The sequence below is a fragment of the Lutra lutra genome, chromosome 1 (assembly GCF_902655055.1).
Source record: "Lutra lutra chromosome 1, mLutLut1.2, whole genome shotgun sequence".
In the NCBI taxonomy this organism is placed as follows: domain Eukaryota; kingdom Metazoa; phylum Chordata; class Mammalia; order Carnivora; family Mustelidae; genus Lutra; species Lutra lutra.
Window position 1 is genome coordinate 209992837 of NC_062278.1, and position 25836 is coordinate 210018672.

Below are 25836 nucleotides of genomic sequence, written 5' to 3' on the forward strand. Positions count from 1 at the left end.
GGCCAGGCCAACCAGACACTGGACACTGACTGGCTGAGATCTAACCAGTTCAAGCCCCCTCCCCCCAATTCCAATGTTTAAGCCCCACTCCCCATCGCGATGGTGTCTGCGAACACGGGGGTTCTGGGGGAGCATCAGGTAGTGGAAGGGGGGGCTCGCAATGGGATTCGTGCTCTCCTAGGAAGGGGGTGTGAGAGAACACGCCCCCAAGCCCCCTCCCTCTCCACATGAGCACAGGGCCAGGAGGCGGCCAGGAGTCCTAGCCAGGACGCCTCCTCACCAGAGCCCGACCGAGCCGGCACCCCGACTCCCGGCTCCAGGGCCGTGAGAAGCAAGCGAGTCCTCGGGAAGACCCACCGCAGCCGCAAGTGCTGACTCGGGCCACCGCAGCCAGGGAAGGGAGCCCGTGCTGACCGCCTCCTCCGGGGCCGCCATCATAAAGCACAACAGCAGTTCCTTCTCATGCACTTCTGGAGGCTGAGCTCTGAAATCAATGTTCCTTTAGAAAATTCTAGGGGGGGGACCACCCCTCACCACTCCCAGCTTCGGGAGGCTCCAGTGAGGGCCACAGGCTCTGCCTCCATCTCCATGTGGCCTTCCTCTCTCAGTGTCACCTCTTTTGTCTCTTACGAGGACAACTGTCATTGGATTTAGGGCCCATCCAGATAATCCCAAGATCCTTCACTTAATTCCATCTCTACTCAGTCCCACTCACGGACATCGGGTGACAGGACAGATGCATGCTTTCTGGGTTGCTGTCTAAGCCAGTGCACGTGGCACCTTCTCTAACGTTAAGTTCTAGGTCTCCCCACACGGGCAGGGGGTGGGCAAGGAAGGGGGATCTTTCAGGAATTGAGGTCTTGTAACCTTTGGGTTTCCGATTCTTAAGACCTCTCTGTCGCGTGGGACTCTCTTGCCATGACATCGATTGTCTCTAGAAATGGAGAGGAAACTGTTTTCCCAGGTTTGGAGCTTAGAGCCTTGGATTCAAATCTCACCCAGTCACAGACCCACGCGTGTGATGGAGGTCCAGCAGCTACCCAGGGGAACCAGCTTCCCCACTGGGAAAGTCAGCCCCTCACCGTCGGCAGCACACAGCAGCCGCTGGTGGTCCCTGCCCAAGAGGCCCACCCACCCCTGGGCCTGTGTCCTTCCATCCGCAACATGGAGGCCGGAGCGTGCCTCACCTGGGGGCTCCTGCGGCTGCCCCTGAACTGGGAGGCCGGCAGAATGGCAATGACACCCCCGGATGCCACCAAGTCTCCTGTCAGCAGAAGGAACGAAGGCTACAGCCGAGTGGGGTACCTGGTTTATTTCTGATGCGGGGGACTCTCAGGCAGTGGTCGACTCCGGGCTGAGGGACTGGGTGGCGGGCACGGGGCTAGAACTCCACCTTGCAGGCGGGGAAAGCCTCGTCCTGCATGGACACGGTGCTGTTGCTGCCCAGCACGGTGATGCCCAGAGCCTGGTGCCGTGCGTGCGTCTCCTCGTACCACTCATGCATCGCCACCGAGTCGAAGGTGGGGATCAGGGTCACCTGCGGGTGGGACAGACGGCCCGGAGGTGAGGGGAAGCACCCTTGGCCCTCCTGGCCCGGGCCCCAGCTCCACTCCAGCACCTCAGGCCCTCCTCCTCTGAGCATGTTTGCTCGGCTTCCCTTCTCCCCTACCCAGATGTCTGTAGCTGGGGGCCAGCCCAGCCCTGAAGTCCCTCCTCTTCTCTGCAGCACCCAGGGGAAGGGAGCCTCTCACGACACAAGACGCCAGGCCTCCCTCCAGCTCCTCCCCTGCACCAGTTAGGTTTGCTCCACCGCCCTGACCTGCGCCTGGGACCCTCCCTCCAGGCTCCCTCCAGGCTGCGGGGCTCCCTCCAGGCTGGGTGCCAGCCCGCTCACAGGCAGCACGAGGGCCAGGAAGCTCCTGCTTCCACCCAAACCTGTCTCCTGCTCCAAGGCTCTGCCTCAAGGCTTCCTCTGAGGACAAATGCAGCCCAAAGGCTCCACATTCCAATTGGTCAGCCGCAGGGACACCCCGCCTGTTCCTCCCCACCCAGCGCCGCCCCCAGGCTGCTGCTGACAGACCAGGTGGACGCAGCAGGAACAGAGTCTGGGAGCAGGGGGGCCTCCGCGCCTGCGTTCACTTCCGTGGCCCTGGGGGCACAGCTGAGTCTCTCTGAGCCCCACTCCCTCTGCAGATGGCTGAGGGTCGCACAAACCTCATAAGATGACGTTCAACGGGAAGGTTGCAGGAGGCGTGGACCCAACCTTCTGCCAAGACTGCCTGAGGCCCTGGAGTAGTCACGCACCTGGAGGTCACGGTCCCACTGCTGCTTGCCGGCCAGGAGGGCGTCCAGGACAGCCCGCATGCCCTCTTCCTTACGCTGGTCCTGGCCACTGATGACGTAGCAGAGCGCACGCACCCGCCGGAAGAACTCCTCGTCCAGCAGCCGGGCGCTGCTCCCGCTGGGCAGGTAGGCCAGGTCAAGGTAGACGGGGGAGCCAGGAGGGGCTGCCGACCCACCTGGTCGGCTGCCAGCTGACCCTGCAGGTGAAAAGGACGATGTCAGTCCTGAGCTCCTGGATCCAGGAAGGAGCCGAGCCCCAGCTTCCCCTACACCTCTCCAAGTGGTTCCCTCCTCAGAAGAAGGCCCGTTCTATCTTATAGTTGATAAGCTCTCTCTGGTGTGGACAGTTACTCAGTGAGCTCTGCAGATACCCCTGGTCATATCCTCAGGGGCTAGTCCCTGGGTGCAGATACCCAGGGCCAAAGGTAAGGAGGGTAGGACGGGGCAACCAGGGATGGCTTCCTGGAAGAGGAGGTATTAGAGCTTCGGCTCCCAAAGCAACCGGTACCTAGAACAATGTGCTGCTTCTGCAGCATCCACCTGTTCAACTACTCAAGTGGCCTTTATCGAGCCTTCCTGGCCAATATGCACTGGAAACACAGCAGTAAGCAAGAGAGACGAAAATCCCTGCCGCCAAGGGCAATGGGAAGACAGAGTGGGTGTGGGAGGGACAGAACTACAAGAGAAAGAGCCAGGACGTGGCATGGCTCTCAGAGCCTCATCCATGGCCTTGAATCCAGAGTCTCGGTGAAGGGGGATGAGGCCCCCAGTCCTCAGTGTGTCTCATAAGCAACTGACTGAGGACACACCTGGACGTGAGGCCCAGGAAAGCGGCCAGATGCTTGGCACCCTATGATCACACACACCGCCCAGCTCAGCGTGTGGGTCCAGAGGGCTGCCAAGGCATTTGCAGAATGAATGACTCCCCCAGCTCTGGGGACGCAGCACCCCTCACTCACTGCTGGGAACAGCGGCGGTGAGGATCTTAAGACTCAGGAAGAGAAGCCCCTATGGCGACGGGAGGCTCACGGGAGAGAGGAGCCATGGAGGCAGAAGAGCGAAGGGAAGCCGTAGGGGAGCGGGACAGGGACAGAGCGGGGCCCTCCGCACCGCCTGCTGTCGTCCATGCAGTTCTACCAGACACCCGTCCGGTTACGTCCTCGGCTGTTCTTCTGCTACGGCGCAGAGTTGAGTTGTTGGGACAGAGGCCATCTGGCCTGCAGAGCTGAAAACGTTCATATTCTGGCTCTTTTAAGGCGCAGTTCACGGACACTAGCACAGAGGGTCCGTCTGTCCAAGGTGGTAGGAGGAGACCCCAAGTGGCCAAATGGCCCGGCAGACCGGGCCTTGGAGGACTCCCAGCCTCCAGGTGCTAGCCCAGCCCCACAGGCCCAGGGAGCCACCTGCCACCGTGCTGGGGACCCTTGACCTTCCAAATCTCACAAGGGCTCCTCAGGTGCCTCCCTTGGAATGTGCCCAACAAGGGTAAGAAGTGGCAGCTCAGGTGGGCACTGAGGCTAGGAGCCAACGAAAGGCCACGGGTCGAGAGAAGCCAGAGCCACGGTCAGGGACACCCAGGCACCTGGAACAGGTGAGCAAGCACTCAGGGACACGAGCTTGAGCTATGATCACTGCCAGCCATCATCACTGCTCTCCCATGAGCCCCTGGGTCCTTCTGCGGTGTCACCAACCACTGCAATGTGGCAGGCACGCGCTGAGACGAGCAGGGGCTGCAAAACACATGCGAGCACCCAGGGCTTTTTTCTTTTTTTTTAAAGATTTATTTATTTTGGAGAGAGAGAGCATAAGCACGAGTAGAGGGAGTGGCAGGCAGAGGTAGAGGGAGTGGCAGGCGAAGCAGGCTCCCAGCTGAGCAAGGAACCTGATATGGGACTCGATCCCAGGACCCCAAGATCATGACCTGAGCCACAGACAGACGCTTAACTGAGCCACCCAGGCGCCCCCAGGCATCCAGGACCTGGTGTGGCAACAGGAAGCAGAACTAGCTCGTAATTTTTCATATCGATGACACGCTGGAATATTCTGATAGAGCGGGAGGTAGGACAGAGTGAACTCAGCAGGACTCGGGGATGACGGTGCAGCAGGAAACGGCGGGAATCTGCCTTTTGACCCAGAGGACAGGACAGTCGCGCCGGTAGTCCCTCCCCAACTTACGTTGCCCGACTTACAGGAGACTGAGAGACTGGGAACATATTCTCTCCTTTTCTCCCTCCCACCTCCCTTCCTTTTTCGCTTTTTTCTTTCCCCCTTTTGGGAGCCAGACATGCAAGGACTAAGTCATTCAAAAGCCACTGCGCTGAATCACTGTTATCGTACACCTGAAACTGATGTAACACCGAATGTTAACTAGATTGGCATTAAAATAAAAAACTTAATAAAAAAACAAAAACCACTTTGTATACAGGGGATTTAGCGTAGTCCTCACACACGTAGGAGAAAGGTACAGGCTCAGAGAGGACTTGAGAAGACTCTCCATTCCCCTGCAGACTGACCTCCAGCACGGAAGCAGCACCCAGCATTAACCAGAGAAGCCATGTAAACCTCCCCCTGGGGAAGGGGGAGATCTGGATCTCTGGAGTTAACACACTATTATATCTGAATGTCCAGTTTCCAGCAACAGCAACAACCACAAGGCATAAAAAGAAACAGGAGAAGTACAGCCTATTCAAAGGGAAAAAAAGGAAAAAAAAATCAACGGAAACCAGAAAGGCCCGATGGCAGGCTTACTGGACAAGAACTTGAAAGCAACGGTCTTAAAGATGCTCTCAGAAAGAAAGGAAGACATGCAAGACAACGTTGCACAAACGAAACAAATGTCACTGAGGACAGAGAAAACACAGAAATAAACCCAAAAGAAATTCTGTAGCTGAAAAGTACAATAACTGAAATGAAAATTCACCAGAGGAATTCAATTCATGATTCCAACAGTGATTTTTGATGATAGGATGAGAACAATTATCAAGTCCGAGGAAGGCGGAGAGATGACGGAAGAAAGTGAGCAGCAGCTTCAGGGACTTGTAGGACCCCATTAAAAGGGCCAACACGCACATGGAGTCCCAGGACAGAAAAGAGCAGAATGACTCTTTGAAGAAATAACGGCCCCAAACTTTCCACAGTTGATCAAAGGTGTTAATATGAACGTCCAAAAAGCTCAACAAATTCCAAGTGGGATGACCTCAAAGAGATCCACAGTGAGACCCACTATAATCTGACTGCTGAAAGACAAAGAGGGAATCCCTTTGAGAGAAAGCAGAGATAAAGGAAAAGTTTATACCTAAAAATGTTTATATTAAAAAAGAAGATCTTTTGGGATGCCTGGGTGGCTCAGTGGGTTGAGCCTCTGTCTTTAGCTCAGGTCATGATTCTCAGGGTCCTGGGATCAATCCCCACACCGGGCTCTCTGCTCGGCGGGGAGACTGCTTCCCCCACTCTCTGCCTGCCTCTCTGCCCACTTGTGATCTCTCTCTCTCTGCCAAATAAATAAAATCTTAAAAAAAAAAAAAAAAAGATCTCAATGTGACAACCTTTCACCCCAAGGAACTAGAAAAAGAACAAAAGGAAAGCTAGCCAAAAAAAAAAGGTAAAGAGAAAAGCAGAGATTTTAAAAATTGAGACTAGAAAAACACAAAAGATAATCAACAAAAGCAAAAGTTGGTTCTTGACAGCCCTTTAGCTAAACTAAGAAAAAAGAGCAAAGACTCAGAAGTAAAAGTGGGGACACTACTACCGACTCTACAGACAAAAAGCATTATGAGTATTGTGAACAGCTGTACAACCAACAAACTGGATGACCTAGAGAAAATTACACAGATTCCTAGAAACACGAAACCTACCAAGACCAAATCACAAAGAAACAGAAAAGCTGAACAGATTCATTGTTAGTAAGGAGACCGAATCAGTAATTAAAACCCTTCTTGGCTTCACTAAGTTTCCACCAAACATTTAAAGGAGAACTAACATCGATCCATCTCAAACTTTACCAAAACCACTAAAGAACAGGGAACACATCTAATTCATTCACGAGGCCAGTGATACCAAGGTCAAAGACATTATGAAGAAAACTACAGACCAATATCTCTTATTAACCTTGATGCAAAAATCTTCGACAAATATTAGCAAGCCAAATTCAGCAGCATATTAAAAGGATCAGACACTGTGATCACGCAGGATTTATCCCTGGGATACATGGTTCAACACATCAAAAAGGAAAAAAAAAAAAGAAGAAAGAAAAGAAAAGAAAAATCAATGTAGGCCCATGTTGGGTGTAGAGATTACTTGAAAATAAAATCTTTTTTTGTTTGTTTTTAAGAATTTATTTATTTTTTTGAGAGAGTGAGAGTGAAAAAGCACAGCAGGGGTGGGGGAGCAGCAGAGGAAGTGAGAAGCAGGCTCCTGCTGAGCACGGAGCCTGATGCAGGGCTCAATCCCAGGACCCTGGGATGATGACCTGAACCAAAGATAGGTGCTTAATTGACTGAGCCACCCAGGTGCCCCTTAAAAACAAAATCTTAAAATAAGAGAAAAATCAACACAGTACATCAGATTAACAGAATGAACCAAAAAAAAAACAAAACAAAAAAAAAACAAAAAAAACCACAATAATTTCAATTGTTACAGAAAAGGCATTAGACAAAATTCAACACCCTTTCATGACAAAAACCCTCAGCAAATTAGGAGTAGCAAGAAACTGTCTCAATGTAATACAAGCTATACATGAGAAACCCACAGCTCATGTCACACTTGGTGAAAGACTATAAGCTTTTTTCCTAAGAACAACGACATGGCAAGAAATGTTGGCTTTTGCCACTTCTAGTCAACACAGTGCTGGATACCTTAAAGTTATCTCTGTTCACAGAGGATATGCTCTTATGTGTAGAAAACTCAACTGATGCGTGAGCGCACACGCGCGCGCACACACACACACACACACACACACACACACCCCATCTACTAGAATAAACAAATCCAGCAAAGTAGCTGGATAACAAAATCAACAAACAAATCAGTTATGCTCCTATATGCTAATAGTGAACAACCTAAAAAGGAAATTAACAATTCCATTTACAATAGTATCAAGAAAGAATAAAATACTTAGAAATTAACTTAACCAAGAAAATAAAATATACAAAAACTACAAAACACTTCCGAAAGAAATGAAAAAAGTCATAGAAATTCACAGAAAGACATACCGTATTTGTAGACTGGGAGACTTACTATCCACTGAGCTGCTGGCACTACCTAAAATGACCTATGGATTCAATGCTGTCACGGGCCAAGTGCCAGTGATGGCCTTTTAGAGAAATAGAAAAATTTACCCTAAAACTCCTATGGAATCTTAAGGGATTCCAGAAGGCAAGACAATACTGAAGAATGAAGTTTGGAGGACTCACACTTCCTGATTTATAAATTCATGGAAAAGGGATACCAATCAAGACAGTGTGGTACTGACGAAAGATAGATACGTAACAGGCCAAGGGAACGGAGAGCCCAGAAATAGATCCTCATATATATGGTGAAATGATGTTTGACAAGAATGCCAAGACTGGTGCTAGCAAAACTGGATGTCCAGATGGAAGAGAATGAAGTTGAACCCTTATTTAGCACTACAGGCAAAAAATTAACTCAAATCATCAAGGAGCAAAATATAAGAACTAAAACCACAGAACTCTTAGAACAAAGCAAAAGCTTCACGAGACTGAATTTGGCAATGATTTTTTTGGATAGGACATCAAAAGCACAGAGGGGAAAAAAGAAAAGGCAAACCGGACCTCATGAAAATTATAAACTTCCGTGCAAAGAGCACTGTCAACAAAAAAGCAACACACAGAATGGAAGAAAATATTTGCAAATCATATATCTGATAAAGGATTACCGTACAGAACATATGCAGAACTCCCATAACCCAACAACAACAAGACAACCAGATTCAAAAAGGGGCAAAAGACCTGAACAGGGGTGCCTGGGTGGCTCAGTGTGTTAAAGCCTATGCCTCCGGCTTGGGTCATGGTCTCAGGGTCCTGGGATTGAGCCCCACATCGGGCTCTGCTGGGCAGGGAGCCTGCTTCCTCTGTGTCTCTGCCTACTTGTGATCTCTGTCTGTCAAATAAATAAATAAAATCTTTAAAGAAAAAAAAAAAAAGACCTGAACAGAACAGACATTTCTCCAAAAAAGATATATAAGTGGTATGGCTGACAGTACAGGAAAAAGGTGCTCACTAATTAGGGAAATGCAAATCAAAACCACCGTGAGATACTACCTCACACCCATCACGCCGCCACAATCAGAAAAATACAGAAAGCAGTGTTGGCAAGGATGTGGAGAAACTGGAACTTTTCTGCACTGTTGGTGGGAGTCTAACATGGTGCAGCTGCTGTGGAAAACAGTATGGCAGTTCCTCGAAAAATAAATAAATAAATAAATAAATAAATCAATAAATCAAAAATAAAACTGCCGTATGATCCAGCAATCCTTCTTCCGGGAATATACCCAAAAGAATTGCAAGCAAGATCTCCAAAAGATATCCGTCCAACCGTGTTCACGGCAACGTGATTCCACAGTAGCCAAAAAGCGGAAACAACTCAGGTGTCCATCAGCAGGTAAATGAATAAACAAAATATGGTACATCCACGTAGCAGAGTAATATTCAACCTTAAAAAGAAAGGAAATTCCATGGGGGGTGGGAGGTTGGGGGCACCAGGTGGTGGGTATTGTGGAGGGCACAGATTGCATGGAGCACTGGGTGTGGTGCAAAAATTAATGAATACTGTTATGCTGAAAAAATAAAAAAATTAAAAAAAAAAAAAAAAAGAAAGGAAATTCTTAACCAAAAAAAAAAAAAAAAAAAAAAAAAAGAGGGAAGAAAGTTATAACCCAGGCTACAGCACAGATGAACCACGGAGACACTCTACTAAGTGAAGTAAGATAAACACTGTATGATTTTCCTTACGCAAGATCCCTAGTGTCGTTGGGAGCCATAGAAACAGAAAGTAGAACGAATGAGTGGTGGGTGCCGGGGACTGGGAGAGGAGGAACAGGAGTTAGTATTTAATAGGGACAAAGTTTCGGTTTTGCAAGATAAACAGGGACCCTGGTGATGGTTGCACAACAACGCGAATGTGCTTGACCCTGAACTGTGCACTTTGGCACGGCTAAGGTGAGGTCACGTCGCGTACATTTCACAACTAAGGAAAACTGGGAGAAAAGTTACCATGGCGTACACAAGACTGCCGGCCTCAGAGGTGACTTACAGGGTGGCCCCTGGCTGGAGTCTGGGGAAAATAGATCTCAGAAAGGTCCCCACTGCCTGTGCGACAAGAGTGGCCCGCTGCGCCCACGGGTCTTGCAGCACCACAGCTCCTGAACCCCTGCTTCCCCCTCCCTGAGGAGCCCGGAATTTGGGTGTGTGTCAGGCAGAGGGGGCCAACGTGACCAGCCCCCGTCAGAAACCCTGGGCACTCCGTCTCTAATGAGCCTCCCAGGGAGGCGCCAACTCCCACGGGTCACCGAGGCTCGCTGCTCCAGCATTAAGGCACCTGGTGTGACTACTACGCTAGGAGGCAGCTCTAGAAGCCTATGCCTGGTTTTGCCCCAAGGAACCCCACGCCCTTACCCTCGCTGATTCTGTTCCATTCGCTTTTGCATTAATATAGTTCAGCCACAAGGAAGTCTGTATATTGAGTCCTCCCAGCCCAGCATTGAATCTGGTGGTTCGATGGGCTTGGAAATCTCCATACAAAGGGGTTAAATGTGCTATTAAAATTAATTTCAGCTGTTTCTTCTTACTCACCGTGGCCCCAGCAAGTTCATGAGGACAGATCCGCTCACTTCTGTTTGCACCAACGGCACTGCTTAAATGCCTCGGAAGTAGACATGCCTCAACAGCGAGCCAGAACTTCCGTGTTATATGAGAATCAGAGGTCCAGAGAGGGGGTAGGTATGGCTAAGGCCACACAGCAGGGAGGGAACAAAGACTTGGGCTACTAACCCGCTGTAGGACCCTGGGTCTTGGGTACTTACCAGATGGGCCCCGAGTGGCCGCCTTGGGGACTGAGGACTTTCTGGACAGGGGTGCCCGACCTCCCTTGTCACTGGGCTCGCTCCGGGCGCTGAGCGGCCGACTGGCTCGGTCTCCACCAGCCGGTCCCTTGGTCTTGGCAGTGGCAGCTGGAGTGGCTTTGGAGGCTGCCGTGCTGGGGTTAGTGCGAGCCAGGGACTTCCGGGTACGGCTGAGGCCCTCTGCCGGCCGGGCCTGTTCGGGGGGCAGCATCTCAGGGTCTACCATGCAGATGCTGGGTGGGGTGGGCAGCGGCGGGGGGAACTTGAGGGGCTCGGGCAGTGGGTCACGGCGAGGGACCCCAAAGCCCTCCATGTCCTCGTCTGAGTCTGCAGTCCCAGGGGCGGCAGGCAGGGGGTCCGAGTCGGACAGGGTGGGCAGGGACTCGCTGACAGATGTGGGGGGCGTCTCCTCTGCCCCTGATGCTCCAGCCCGCTCCTGGGACCGAGCACTGCTATCAGAGCTGCCGGGGGAGGCAGGTGCCGGCGCCACGGGCACAGCCTTCCGGTGCTCAAACTCACAGGGTGACACCAGGCACAGGTCCACGTCGTGTGGGGAGGCTGATCGCCGGACCCGGGGGCCTCGGAGTGGGAGGCTCAGCCCAGCCTCGCCTGCACTGGCAGGTGGCGGCGGAGGCAGCACCTGCTCGAAGGACACGGACAGGGACTCGTCTACCTCCGTGGAGTGTGGAGAGCCCACCTCGGCGGGCAGCGAGGGCGTGGTCACAGTGGGTGAGGCATCAGGCCCCGCCTCCCCACCACGCAGCGGGCTCAGCGATAGCCGCCCACTGCTCTCTGCTGGGCCCTGCTGGGCTGCAGTAGGCGAGGGTGTACGTGGCCGGGGGGTGCTGGCATCCAGCAGAAGCTCCAGCGTCTTCTCCTCCAAGGCGCTGCCATCCTCCCCAGCCGGGCTCAACCCCAGCTCCAGCTCCAGGCTGCTCTCCTGGCTGGGTGTAGCCACCAGCTGGGGCGCTGGGGAACTGCAGGGCTCTGTCGGGGGGCTGGCCTCTCCACACCGGAAGCTGGGGGGGCTGCGGGGCCCATTCACCGCCGTTGGGACACCTGGGCGAGGGACATTGGGTGCTCGGCGGGGTCGGGGAGCTGCTGGGGCCCCTGCCTTCTTCACGCTGACTGAAGCAGAGGCCACCCGGCGGACCTCCCCGGGCTGGGTCCGAGGGGCACTTGGCTTGGGGTCCTTCTTCACCTCTCGGGGGACCCTGGCTTCTTTCTCTGCCTTGCGGGGGACCTCAACCCGAGGCGGGTCCTTCCGGGCCACCCCAGGGCGCTCCTGGGCTGGCCTGCTGGGTGCTGTTGTCCGGCCTTCTCTTCTCGAGCTGTCCCGGGAGCCCACGCTTTCCTTGCTCTCGGCTCGTCGAGGTCCCAGCAAGTCCTGGGGGGTCACCACGGGTTCCCGCAGGAACCCCAAGTGCTGCAGGCGGACCAGGCCGTCCAGGAGGCGGGTGGGCGGGGTGCAGCCAGGGAAGAGCACACGCACCACCTTCTCCGTGGGGCCGGCAGGGTGCCACACCAGCAGGGCGCACACGGAGGCCAGTGTGCGCTCGGCACCAGCCGCGGGCGGGTGCAGCACATACATGTCCAGCCGTCCCACACCCATCTTCTGAAAGAGCACAGTGGGCTCGGCCGGGAGCGGCCCACGGTTCAGAGTCAGGGGTGTGATGCCCAGCCGGGCCAAGAGGCTGAGGGCCAGCTCCGCCTCGTCCTCACCACTCACCAGCCGCGAGGCGGCAACACGGGCATTGAGGAACACGACCCCTAGGTTGGGGGAGATGAGCCTGCGAAGCCGGTCGTCCCCCGAGCCCCCATCGGCCGCCGCCTCCTCGCGCTCTGCCAGCTTGCGCCGCAGCAGACTGTTGAGGCCTGGGAGGCTGTCGGCGCCCGCGTGGGTCACCAGCACCGCGTCCACCCGGTCCAGGTGCCTCACCAGCTTCCAAAAACTTGACTTGGGGTTGGAGCCCCCATTGACCAACACGGTGAAGCCGTTGACGGCAAAGAAGGCGGCGTCACCGAGGCCACCGGGGAAGATATAGCAGCAGGGCCGGGCGAGCCTGAGGAAGCCCACAGATGCGGGTGGCTCGAGTAGGTCAAAGGGAGATGGCGGCTCCAGGGACTCAGCCACATACTCCAGAAACTCGCGCAGGCCCTCAGATGCTGGCAGCTGCACAGGTGGGTTCCATCGCAGCTGGAGCGCACTGTGGAGGCCGAGCACTTCAGGCGCCAGCTGGGCCCAGTCGCCAAAGGTCGGGCAGGTGATGGTGAGCTTGGGCAGGTCTGCAGGTGGGGGTGTAGATGCCAGGAGATCCCGGATCTGCGAAAGCGGGTAACAGTTAGAAGCAGCCCCTGGGAAAACTAAGCCAGGACACTCCCATCCTGCATCCTGGGCCTGGGAGAATCCCTTGCCCAACCCGGTCACCCTTGGGACAAAACCCAGCCCTTCCCATGGTCGAAAGAAATGTATGGTCTTGCCTTACCACCTGCTTCCCTCTCCCACCCTTTCTCTTACTCTCCCTACCCCAGGGCCTTTGTACTTGTTCTTTTCCTACAGCACAGCTTCCTCCAACAAGACCTTCTGTGCCCTCTACCTCCATATCTGCTTCTTATCTCAACCACTGTTACATCACTCTCAATGTGAAAAGGTGGTTTACCAGATAGTTTTGCTCATTTGTCCCATCCAGACTAAGGACTCTAGAAAGGACCCTACCCTCCTGGGACCTAGCACCTTGGGTGTCACTTGAAGTCTCTGGGAGGTCTGCTGATCTACAGGCCTAGCCTCAAATCACACACTGTAGTGGGTGGCGGGAACAGGTCACTAGAGCCACAGAGCCCGATGGGGACGAGCCAGGGGAAGCAGGATGAGGAGGAGGTGGCTTACCTCTTTGTCCCCTAGGACCTGGAGGAAGTGGCGGAGTGAAAATCCCCCCGTTTGGAGCAGCAGTTCCCCTGTCTCTTCCAAGCAGGGCCCAGCCAGCACCAGCAGCTTGTGAGGGGCAGGGTCAAGCAGAAGATTCCGGAGCTGAGGAAGGGGAGACGGTTAAAGCCCCTACTCTGTGCAGTGACAAAGCCTGCACACCCCACCCCACCCCAACCGAATGGCCTCCAACCCCAAATCTGCATCTAACCACTGCACCCCGTCCCTGCCCTGGTGCTCAACGGGAAGCTGGAGCCCTGCACCCCACCCCAAACTCCTGTCGCTCAACCTAAAGCCAGGGTCCAGTGCCTCCTCTTCCAAGAAGCCCACCTTTCTGGACTCCCTCCAGCCCACTTCTCTCTCTGGCCCAGCCCCAGTGCCAAGGGAAGGAGGATTTCTGTGTCTGACTCTATCTCCTTCAGAACTCCTCGAGGGAACAAAATGGAGCGTTTTTGATCAGAAGAATGAACCCATACAAGGGTCTCTAGAGGAGTGTCCTGGGGCTCTATCTTGTTCATCTTTCCCATGGATAACAGGGAGAAAGACACAGACATCCATAAGCTGGAGATATTAAGAAATCAATTCAGACAACTCTGGGGGCCCAGCCAGGAGGGAGGCACGAGACGCAAGCACCAGTCAAGTCCTACCTTCCTGCCCCCAGATGTTCCCTGCTCATTCCTTCCTCCCAAACTCCAGTTTTTCCTGACTTCACCCACTCCCACCAACACCCCTGAGGAAGGAATAAGCTACAGCTGAGGCCTTCCAGGGAGGCTTCCTAGAGGAGGGGGCGATGCTAGTGGGTGTCAAGAGGATTTCAAACAGCATAAAGCCAGGGCCACAGGAAGGCAGGACTTGGGATGGCGCCAGTCCCAGCAGATTCCCAGACTGTTCCCTACCTCGTCACACAGAGACTTGTCTGATGGGTTCAGGAGGACCAGGGTCTCCAGGGTGTCTCCGCGGTGGTGCAGGCTCCGCTGGCCTGTGGGAGAATTGGGCGCAGTGAGTTTGGGGCTGCGCAGTGTGTGCGGGGCCAGGGTGTCCTGGGGTCGAACCCTGCCTCCCTGTGTGACTCCAGGCAGCCACAAGCCCCTCCAGGACTCTGCTTCCCAGGAACCCTAGCCAGCGGGTTATCTGAGGATCAACAGGCACATGGTCGAGCTTCAGGTCAGGATGAGGTAAGAATAGGAAACCTGCCTTGGCAGGCCTCACACTGGAAACAACAGTGACAACAGGCCTCCACTACTCGCCGGCCCCAATTCACAGCAGTCAGCCCTATGGGGGATAAGGCTGTCACCCCCATTTTATAGGCAAGAAGCCTGAGCCCAGCGAGGGCCAAGGAGGTACACCAGGAAGAGGGCAGACACGGGCAAGGGCTCTGAGGCAGGACTGTCTGAAGATCAGGAAGTGGCAGGTGAGGCCAGAGTGAGGGGAGCATAGGGAAGCATAGAGGAGCATGGGGGAGCATGGGGGCAGGGAGGCCTCCTGGGTCATGAAGAGGGGAGTGGAGGTGATTCTGGAATCTGAACCTGGTCTGCCCCCCAGATCCCAGATGTTTCAAAAATGGAGCACCAGGCCTGAGGCTGGGGACCTTGTGGCACTGGTCAACCTTTTATCAGTTTATCACAGGCTTATCATCATGTACGGATATTGCCCCATTCCAGTGGGGAAACCAAGGCATACAGAGAGGAAGTAGCTGCCGCAGTCACACAGAGCAGACGGGATTTCCAGCCCCCGCCCCCCTCAGTCCTGCGAGGGGTCAGGAAGCCACCAGGAACGGCCAGGACAATGAGGCGAAGGACACTTCCTTCCCCTCCTGCAGCAGCCTGGGGCTGACTCAATGTGCTGGCTGAGGCAAGAGGGGCCTCGGGTGACACCTGGAACCCGGCCATCAGCTGCTCCGTGCGATGGGTCACCCGGGCTCTGTGGGGCTAGCCCAGGCATCTGACCCTTTCCTTGATCTTGCTCCTTTCCCAGCTTCCCATCTATTGCGCACCTACTGTGCATTCAGCCCTGTATGGGGGACACGGCCATGAGCCAGGCACAGTCCCTGCCACAGGGGGGCCCACACTCCACCTTCCAAGACCATTTTGCAGCCCCTCGCTTTCCAAGTATCTTCTCACTTTGCCTGGGCCCTTCCCTCCCCTTGACACATCAGCCCCAGATGCCTCTGATCCAAAGAACCCACCCTTGGAGGTTGCCCTGTCCCCCACCCCTCAACTGCTTCATCTGCAAAATGGGAACAAAAATACAAGCTCCTGCCTGGTGCACAGCTGGAGTAAGCTGGCTGGAGCTGGGTCAGGGCCCGCCCCGCTCTGCATGCTATAGATCGCAGCTGTATTATTACTGCTATTTATAGCCATACCTGACCGCCCCCCCCATGCCTGGCACATAGCTGGCACTCAGAGAACACATGACTAGCTCATGCATGGAAGGGGAGCAACTCCGGCATGCAGGGTCTCCAGTCTCACCTTTCACAATGCTGGAGAAGGTGGCAGAGTGCCGGGACACAAAAACCTTGAGCTGCTCATCAAGGCTGCAAATGCCAGGGTCAATGTCCCAGGACCGGATGCCTGTTGTGAGGGAGGGGGGGTAGGAGAAGTGAGGTAGGACTCAGCTGGGCTCCCAGGCTCTGAGAACAATTTAATAACCAGTATCTGGGAAGTGGGAACAATCCCAGCCCCTCCCCTCCACTTGCCCCCCAATGCAAGAGCCCGGAGACTCAGAACCACTCAAAGTGCCCTTGGATTTTCTGCATCGTTTCAAGGAACCCAAAGCATAACTCAGCATTTCAAAGAGAAGAATCAACATCAACAAGAATGCTCCCACCTCCTAAACAGTCACTTGGTCCCCTCCATCATCGCCCTCACCCCCACCACTGGTCTCACAGCTTCTACAACCGTCCAGACACACTCCCACGGCTTGGCCTTTGCACCAGCTGCTCCCACTCTCAGGAGGCCTTTCCCTCTGCTTCTACCATTCAGGTCCTCAGCCGTTCGCACCGTTCTGAACACTCTTGACAGCAGGTGAGCTTAAAACTTGTTCCATCTCCTCGCCCACCTTGGGTCCATCCCCCTACCAGACTGTTGGCCCTGTGAAAGCAGAGCTGAACCTGCCTGTGGTCCCCACACTATCCCAGCACATGGGTGGGGGGGAGAGGGGGCAGGAGGACCCAGGCATAGAGGACGACATTCCCAAGCATGAGAGCCGAAGTGTGTGCTGCCCTCCCATTTTACAGGAGCCAGACCGCAAGCCCTGTCCATCTGATTGGGTGGGGGAGGAATGAATGCCCTCCAAACACGGTGCGGGGTGCACCACGCCCGCCGGTTCCACCGTGCCAAGTGGCTGCAGGTGAACTTTGCAGGTGCACCTATGACTCACCTCCCCAGATGCCAAATCCCCTGGGCAGGCCGCGACCGCCCACACCCCAATTAGCAAGCTCCTTGTGGTGCAACGGAAAGTGGGCCCCCGGGCTCCTGGCCCAGCCTCCGCACCCCTGTTCCTCCTTCCAGAACGTCCAGGATACTAAGACCGGTGACTTCGAGGTGACCCCACCCTCCCTTCGGCCTGCCAGTCTGGCGGGAAGCAGAGCCGTCGTCCGTTGTTGCCCAATCACGCAAGTCCCAAAGCCCCGGCCCGGCGTCCCGTCCCTGGTCTGCACCCCGGTCGGGGCGGGGCAGCCCAGCCCAACCCAGGCCCGGGCACCGCCTTCTCCGTGGGCACCGAAGGCCTCAACCCGCGCCATGCGCCTAACGGTGAGGAGGACCGAGCTTCCCGGCCCTAGGATCTCGCCGCCCCCCAATCCTATCCCCTCCCCGCCCCCAACCCGGCCGCCCCACCCCCCGGCCCTCGGGCCGAGACGAGCGACCGCGCCCGCCTCCCGCACCCCGCGCCCCCAGGCCGGCCCGACCTCGTTCGAGCTCCTCCAGCACATAGGCAAGCAGCCCCGAGCACCCGCACTCGCCGCCCACCACGAGCAGCAGCGAGCTCGGCGATTGAGTCGCCCCGGGACCCACCACCGCCGCCGCCATCTTCGCGCCGCACTGACGCTCCGAGCGCCCACCCCGCTGACCCCGCCCCTTAAAGGGGCCAAACCGGAAGAACTGAAGACCCCGCCCGGAAGCCTCCTCGCCCCTCATCTGCCACGGTCGACCCCTTCAGGTTTCCGGAGCTGGGGATCGAGCCCTTAAGTGGTTGGCTGACTCTTGGATCGCCACCATGGCCACCCCTTCCCAAGTGATCATTCCTTCGTCCGTCTGCCCATCCATCCATCCATTCATTCAACAAGCTTTGACTGCATGCCTACCACGTGCTCTATGAGAACTTACCACATCACAGTGGGCCCAGTCAGAACCAGGTCCCATACATGCTTATAGGTCCCTGGGTCAGGGCTTGAACAGAGAAAAGAAAGTTATCTTATAGCTAGGGCTTTAAGGGATGTGTAGGAGTTTGCCAGGTATGAGTGGTGGGGCAAGAGCATATGAAGCAGAAATCAGAGCATGTGTAGAATTTTAGAGGTAGGAAAGTACGTTTGTGTTTGCAACACATTCCGGAGCCCACTGGGTCCTGAAGCAGGATAACATGCTGGCACCTATGTGCCAGACATTTTACTCCATTAGCTCATCGAATAAATCTATGAGGTAGGTAATGTTATTATGGCCACTTCAGAGAGGAAACTGAGGCTTGGAGAAATGAGGTTATCAGCCCCTTAAGTGATAGAACAGAAATGAACCCAAGTGAGTCTGATTCTAGGTCCAGCCTGTGGCAGGCACTGACTGCCAGTCTCACATGGGTACCCCTCCTTCCCCAAACAATCTCATTCAACCCTTTTCTTTTTTAAACGATTTTATTTATTTATTTGAGAAAGAGAAAGAGTGTGTGCACAGGCAGGGGGAGGGGCAGAGGGAGAGGGAGAAGCAGACTCCCCACTGAGCAGTGACACCCCCCCCCCCCCCCGCTCCCCCAAGCAGGGCTTGATCCCAGAACCTGGGATCATGACCTGAGCCGAAGGCACATGCTTAACTAACTGAGCCACCCAGGCATCATCCCTCATTCAACCCTTTAAACTATGGTGGCCGCTACTTTAAAAATTACATTGCATCAAACTTTTTGAAGGTTGCCTGTGCCCAGGAAGGGCTGGGTTGTCTCTCTTGGGAGTGAGGTCTCTATCTCTGGAGGCATACAAGACAGAAATGAAAAGTCCTGGGAAACAGGATTGGCCTCCTGCTATCCTTCATTATCTAGGGTTGTTCAGCCCAACTTCCTCCCTGGTCAGTTGCTGGCCACGTGCTAACGTCCTAGTACTCCACTTCCTCTCTCCCTTTTTAGCCCTGGCATTCTTCCTCTATCCCGGTCCCTCCTTTTTAGCTCTCTCCCCTGTGTCCTGGCTGCATGTGATTTCTTGCATTATTGCTATGAGCAATAATAGGAATGGGAGTGTCAATGTCAGGCTCTATCTCACCTATCAGTCTGGGAGCTCAGTTGGAGGCAGGGCCAGGCAGAGGCTTCTCTGGAGCCCTGACCTTTTGTAACACATGGCTGAGTATCCTGGAAATGCATGATAAAGGCTTGTGAAATGAGGGTGAAAAGCCTGTTTGTCCACCATTCATTTATTCATTGATTCTTTTATGTGTATTTATTGGTTGAGTGGACTTGAATCCAGGACCTTCTGACCAAAATCTGTTCTCCTCCTTCCTGCCCAAGGGTGTGAGTTATGATTGTGGCTATTAATTCTAGTTTGTCTTAAAGGGCCCTGAAGTGTGAGCATGTTCTCCACCAGGCTGTCTGATTTGGGAGGAAAGGTCATCCCCAAGGACTCTGGGGGCTGATGTTCTCAGCGTTCTGGAGTCCTGAGGTTTTTCTGTCCCAGAGTGTCACCCAGGTGGATGACCCCCAAATGGGAAATGTGAGGAGCATCTCCCCAGCTATGAAGCATCTGGGGCATTATTTCTGAGATCCCAGGCACCAGACTTAGGTCACTGTCCTTTTGCCTTTGTCTACACCCAGCTCCATGCCTCTTTCAAGGTCATCCATCCCTAGAGGGATCAGATGACAGCATTTGTGGGGGGAAATGGAAACCTTAGCCCTCAAGACTGCTGGACACCTTTGTTTTCCTACCCTGGCAATTCTTTTCTTTTCTTTTCTTTTTTTAACGTTTTTCTTGAGGTTTAACATAAGGCATGGGCAAGTTCACAAATGTCTAACATGGAAATTGACAAGGACGATGACCCTTTGGTCAGGATCTAGGACATGCCCAGCTCCTGGCAGTCGCTTGGACTTCCCAGCTGACGCTCCCCTCCCTCAAGCCAACCACTGCCCCGACCTCTATCATTATAGGTGAGTTTTACCTGGTTCTGAACTTCGCATAAATGGGATCACAGAGGGTGTCCACCCTTGGATCCTGCTTCTCTTTTGGCGAGGAGCAGGTGTTACTCCTTTTCATGGCGAGGTAGTAGTCTCTGGTTCCATTTTTTTAATGTTGCAGTAAAATACATATAACACATAACTTATTTTAACCACTTTAAAGTATGTCATTCAGTGACACATAGTACCTCCAGTTCACAATGTCTCGGCACCTTCACTGACACTAGCTCTGGAACTCTTGCATTCCCATTAGCCATCACTCCCCATTCCCCTCCCCCAAGCCCCTGGCAACCAGTATTCTACTTTCTGTCACTATAAATCCGTCCTGGACATTTCATACACTATCTGGCCATTTCTATCAGGCTTCCATCATTCAGCATATTGTTTTCAAGGTGCATGCATATTGTATCCACATACGACTCCTTTATTCCTGACATTCCTGGTTTATCCATTCCACCATTGGTGGACTTTTGGGTGATTTGTACCTTTTTGCTATTGTGACTAGTGCTGCTGGGAACATTCGTGCACAAGTTTTTGCTGAATACCAGCTCTCCATTCCCTTGCGTGTATGCCTAGGAGTGGAATCTCTGAGTCACGTGGTAATTCTATGTTTAGTTTTTTGAAGAGCTGCCAGACCCGTTTTCCACGGCGGCTGCACCATTTCACATTCCCGTCAGCAACGTATGAGGATTCCAATGCCTTCACGTCCTTGAAAAGACCTGGATTTTATCATCATCGTCGTTACTATTCTTGTTATTAAAAGCTCTGGGTACCAGCTTTATACCGTTTGTCCCTTTCACCTGTCGGTGGACATTTGGGCTATAGTGGATGAAGCTGTTTTGAGCCTTTTTTGTACATGTCTTTTGGTGACTATACCTCATTCTCCCCCCTCCCCCCATAAATGCCTAGGGGTGGGATGGCCAGGAGATGGGGTAAGAGATGGCTGGACTGCTTTCCCAAGTGGTCTGTGAGGTCCATCCATCCTCAGCAACACTTTGATTTTAGCCTTTTCAATATTTGCTTTTTTTCCTGTCCATCCTCTACCCCTCTCACCAATGCAGTACATCTGTCAACATCCATTAAGCATGTGTGTTGAGAACACTAGTTCTCAGTGCTGGGGAGGGGAACAAAACTGTTGGTCCTGGGTGTGCATCACTCCCAGTCTGGGATTGAAGGAGCCTGAGGTCCCCGAGGCTGTATGCTTTATATATTAGTTAATTTCACCCTTGCAACGATTTAGGACAAAATCTCTGAGTAAACACATTTAATAAGTGGGCAAGAGAGATTGGGAGAAGTCAAGGGGCAGATTCGGTGTTCAGCACCCTGACCAGGATGTGAACCCAGGATATCTGACTCCAGGCCCTGCAATACTCATTCATCATTCGTCTGTTCATTCATCCCCTCCGGAAACACTTCCTGATAACTCTCCTGTGCCCCTAAGAGGTCTCAGTCCTGGTTCCCAAGGAGACCTCAGTAAGGAGGAAGAGCTGTCCATGGATGTCCCCTAGCCCTGGGGAGTTAGGGTTGAGCTGGAGGGTGGGTTCAGGAGCTGGAAGAATTGCGAGTAGAGGAGTAAGGGCTTTGACTGGGGAGAGAGAGAAGGTATCCTCAAAAAAGGGACATTGGAGCTAGGGTTTTGAAGAGTGCATAGGAGTTCATCAGACAGATGATGTATTCATTAATTCAACAAACACCTCCAGCCAAATCCTCTTCTGCCAAACTCACCCTAGCCAGTTCCCAAGGAGTCCCCAGGCTGGGGGAGTCAGAACCACACAGATTCCCCAAAAAGTCATGGATGAGGGGCAAGGAGAGGTGGAGCATAAGTATGCCCTGGAGGAGAGGAATATGGGGCCAGCAGGAGTCTCCTGGGAGGAGCCTGTGTCTCCAATTCCCTCCTCCAGAGCAGAAGCAACAGGTGCTGAATGGTTTTTGCTTTGGAATGTATTCCTTGGGTTAAATGAGGCCACGATGGCATGATTCTGCCTCAAAGAGATGCTTGGGCCTGGTCCAAGCCACTTCCCAGCAATGCAGTGTCAGTTTCCCCAGGTGATATATTTGGAAGGAAAAACAACTAACCCCTCCCTCTGGGCCTGGTGGTGTAGTGGTAATGGAGGAGCATTGAATTGTTGCTTGTGGATGGAGGGCCATGCAATTGAGACATTTGAGACCTGTGAATGGAGCAGGGAGGTCCCAACCAGATCTGGAGAGATCTAGGAGGACTTCCTGGGGGAAGCAGCACTTGAGGCAGGACTTGAGGGAGAAGGAGTTGAGTACAAGTATGGGACAGGGAAAGGAGCACCTGGAGGAGGAAGAGCACTTCCTGTGGGGGAGAACAGCATGTGCAAAGGCTCTGAGGCCAGAACAGACTGGGTGTGTTGGAAGAGTACAAGCCCACAGAATGGCTGGGTGGCTTGACTGGGAAATGCAAGAGGGTATAGCTGGGGAGGCTAGTGGGGGTTGGGTCACACAGGCCTCCGGGTCACAGGAAGATTTGTGGATTTTAGACTGAGGGCCATGGTGGGGACCCATGGAGAGTGTGGGAGCAGAGGGGACATGGAACACAAACTATAAAAAACGACCATGAGCTGGTTCCAAGCATTTTATAAGATTAACGCAAGTCACTACCCCATTCCATTGTACAGGTAAGGAAACAGGAATTGACAGGGTAAGTGACATGCCCTGGATCACACAGCACGTGGCAGACCTAGGATTTGAATCCAGATGCCCTCAGTTTCAGGGGCTGGGCTCGTGAGCACTTAGCCAAGAGCAGCCCGTTCCAGGTGGTGGCCAGCTTGCCATCAGTTCCGTCTGCAAAATCGTCAAGATGTGGCACGGGGAGGAGGGGAGTTGTGAGTGGGAGAGGCTGCATTTTGTTTGTTTATAATCCAGTCCTCTGCGAGGACTGCTGCTCCTCCAGCAACCCCACCCAATTAACGCAAAGACGCCAGAAATGGCGATTTCCTCCCCTCTACTCCCACCTGCACTGGATCCGCCTAAACCCCACCTCCAAGACGGATTGGACGGGACAGCGTTACCGACACCCAATGGTAGCTCAGGAGACAAGTTCCCGCCCCTTCCTCTCCCTCAGGCCACTCCCCAACTCCGCCTCAGGGCAGTCCGTAGAGTGAGAGCGGGTGGAAGGGAGGTGGCTGGTTGTACGGGTTTAGGTCCCTGGGTTTTGCAGAGGACCCTGAAGTGGTGCTTCAGGGAGCCAAGGGCTCCCTAAGTTTTAATACCGGATTCATTCATTCATTCATTATTCCGCTTGATAGATGTACTTGAGCAAGAGGTGACCTGCTTGGATGGCTTGCAGTCTTGGAAGCTGGTTAGAGGGGACAAAGATGGGTCCTGAGCCATCTTCCCAACCCCAGGCAGCGCCATGTCCTTAGGTCCAGACCGGAACCAAGTCAAACAGTCACCATTGTACTCGAATCTCCTATCCCACTAATGACCGGGTCGGGAAATGCAAAGTCGAGGATGACACAAGGGTCAAGGGCGCAGAACCCAAGTCTACTGGTGTTAAATCCCAACTATGTCCCTTCCGAGTTGTGTGACTGCCCTGTGCCTCAGTTTCCCCAATGCTTGAACCCCCATCATAACAGCCTCCGCCCAGTAGGGTCTCTGTGATATTAAATGATTTACAGCATGAAGCAAAATCCAGCTCCGCCCGTGCTAAACTCGCACCTGGTTATCTATTCTTGTAATTTATCGTCTTACTTTGGAAATCGACTGGCCACAGGTAGCTCACTTGAGTAGACAGCTGGCAGTGACCCAGCTGGGGTCTTCCCATGGAGCCCACATCCAACCCCACAGACCTGTTTTCTGATGCATTGATTTTAACCCCAGTAAAGCTGACATCCTGTTCCTGAACATAATTAAACATTGATTCATTTGGGCTTTGCTGTTCTCCTTTTGCATTCTAAATCAGTGTGTGTATATCTGAGTCGCAACATTTTCATAGGACTCTGGAGTACTTGGGAGCTCTGGGCATGAGGGGTTGACACAGCCCTGCCTGACAGTGCCTCAGTGGTAGTCCTAGAAGCATGAGAGGCCGAAGCCCTGAGTTCAAGTCCAGCTGTGCCATACACTGCCTGAATACCTTGGGCAAATACTGGGGCATCTCTGATCTGCAGTTTTCCCACTTGTCAAAGTGACAGCCTGACGGTCCCCTGTCGAATGTTCTTAGCCACCCATTACCACCACCCCACCCCGCCACATCTGGGTTCAAGTCCACCAGTCTCCAGTCGATCTGTAGCGGGGAAGCAAGATTCAAAGGGGTGGCATGAATGAGGGTGCAGCCCTGGACTGGGGCACAGTGAGGGACTTGTTTGGGGGCAGTGGGGACAGCAGGGAACTGGAAGCTAGAGAGGGCAGAGGCGTTAGGTTCCTACTGATCCCTCCCCTGAGCTGGACCCAGGGTAAACAGCGGATAAGCCTCATGTACTCTTGGCATTCTCACATTGGACATAGAACTACCTTGGCTCCCAGAGTCATTTCTTTGTGCTTCCGTTTTCCTCATCTGTAAAATGGACATGATTGTACCTACCTGGGGGGATGGCATCTAAGGTACACAGGAAGAGCCCAATAATTGAGAAGGAGTTCTTGTTTTGTTTTAAACTATCATTGTAGGGGATTTGGGAGTACAGGGATTAAGGACCCCAGCGGGCTGCTGGGATTTGAATCCCAACTCTGCCATTCACCTGCTTGACCTTGGGCACGTGGCTCACATTTTGGCTCTGTTTCCCTCTCTGTAAAATCGGTTAAGAGGATTAAATGAGTGAGCATTTGTAGAATTCTGCGCAGTGCCAGGCTCCGCTAGAGAAGGTTTCTGCCTGCCTGCAGGTGGCCCTCAGCCTAGGGATTGCCCTTTGGCCCAGTGCTGCCACCTGCTGGTTACTCTGGAGACTTTGGACTGAGCTCCGCCTCCGAGCCTGGAGCCCCGCCCCTACTCCCTCTGGACCTATCTCATCTCTCCTTACTTCTTCCCGGTAGTCCCTCACTAGAGCCCCCAGGTCAGGGCTGGGAACTTGCAAAGGGCCAGCACTGCCCGCGTCCCATTAGCTCTCTAGGAAGTAATTACCTTTTTAATCCCTATTTTATGAGCGATAAACCAAATTGTCCTCATTGACTTCTCTTTATGATCACTGGCTTGAGGGCCGCAAGTAGGTCTGGCAATAGGTACAGCCTCACAGCATTGGCGCTCACCTTGTCCTCTACCAGGAATGCCCTGGAAGAAGCTCTGCCCATTCCCCATTAAAAAGCTGAGTTCAGTAGGTGCTGTGGAGGGGGAGCTTTCTCATCTAACCCTTGGCATAGGAGATGGGCAAGTTTGGGCCCCTGGGAATTGCCAGGAGCTCATTGGATGGGACGTGTGTGTGCGCGCGCGCGTGCGCGCGGGTACGCGCACACATGCTCATGTTTGGTGTGTGGGGGTCTCTACTCGTGTGTGTGCTTGGCAGGGGAGGACTTGTACTTCTCACCAGTCTGTGTACTATCTCCCATTATTTGTCTTTCAATGACTTCTTTGTGGATTACATAGGATGGTAAAGAGAGTGAAACATCAAAAGCCAAGAAAAGAGAGATGGAAAGACAGAGGGTGAGGATGAGTTTGCAGAAGACTTGAGTGTATATGCATAGGAAGAGGAGCCAGGGAAAGAGGGAGCTGAAGAGAAGAGAGTGTAAGAGAAAGATAGAAGCAGCATGGCATAATTAAATGGAGGGTTGGGGTAGCTCAAATAAATAGCTTTGGAATTAGCAGAGCTGTTGGTGGGGGCAAAATAGGACACTGGGGCTTAAAAATTAATTGAATCTGAGTGATCAGTTTATCAGAGGCTTTGGCAGATAGAGGGAGATGACCTGTGGGTAAAAGGGAACAAGAGAGACCAATGCACATCAAATATTGAGAGACTGTAATTCACATTAACAGATTAAACAAGAAAACTTATATAGGAATTCCAATTGATTCATGGAATGTAACTGCTAAAATTTATCACTCATGTGTGACACAAGCAAAAAATTCTAGCAAACTGGAAATAGAAGTGGAACTCTTTGACTTGATTTTCTGTTAAAAAAAAACGTCCAGCAGGGGGCGCCTGGGTGGCTCAGTAGGTTAGGCGTCTGACTCTCGCTTTCG

At 53.3% G+C, this 25836-nt stretch overlaps 1 protein-coding gene across 1 annotated transcript; it reads right to left on the bottom strand.

Annotated features, from left to right (window-relative positions):
* Positions 1–1297: 1297 nt before the first annotated feature.
* On the bottom strand, positions 1298–17391 carry MAP1S (microtubule associated protein 1S). Its single transcript, XM_047698137.1, has 7 exons — positions 17251–17391; positions 15812–15913; positions 14240–14322; positions 13308–13448; positions 10382–12743; positions 2305–2540; positions 1298–1537 (listed from the first exon to the last, which is right to left on the bottom strand). Exons 1-7 carry the CDS (start codon positions 17369–17371, stop codon positions 1382–1384), a joined length of 3201 nt encoding a protein of 1066 aa, XP_047554093.1. The 5' UTR covers positions 17372–17391; the 3' UTR covers positions 1298–1381.
* Between the last annotated feature and the right edge of the window lie 8445 nt (positions 17392–25836).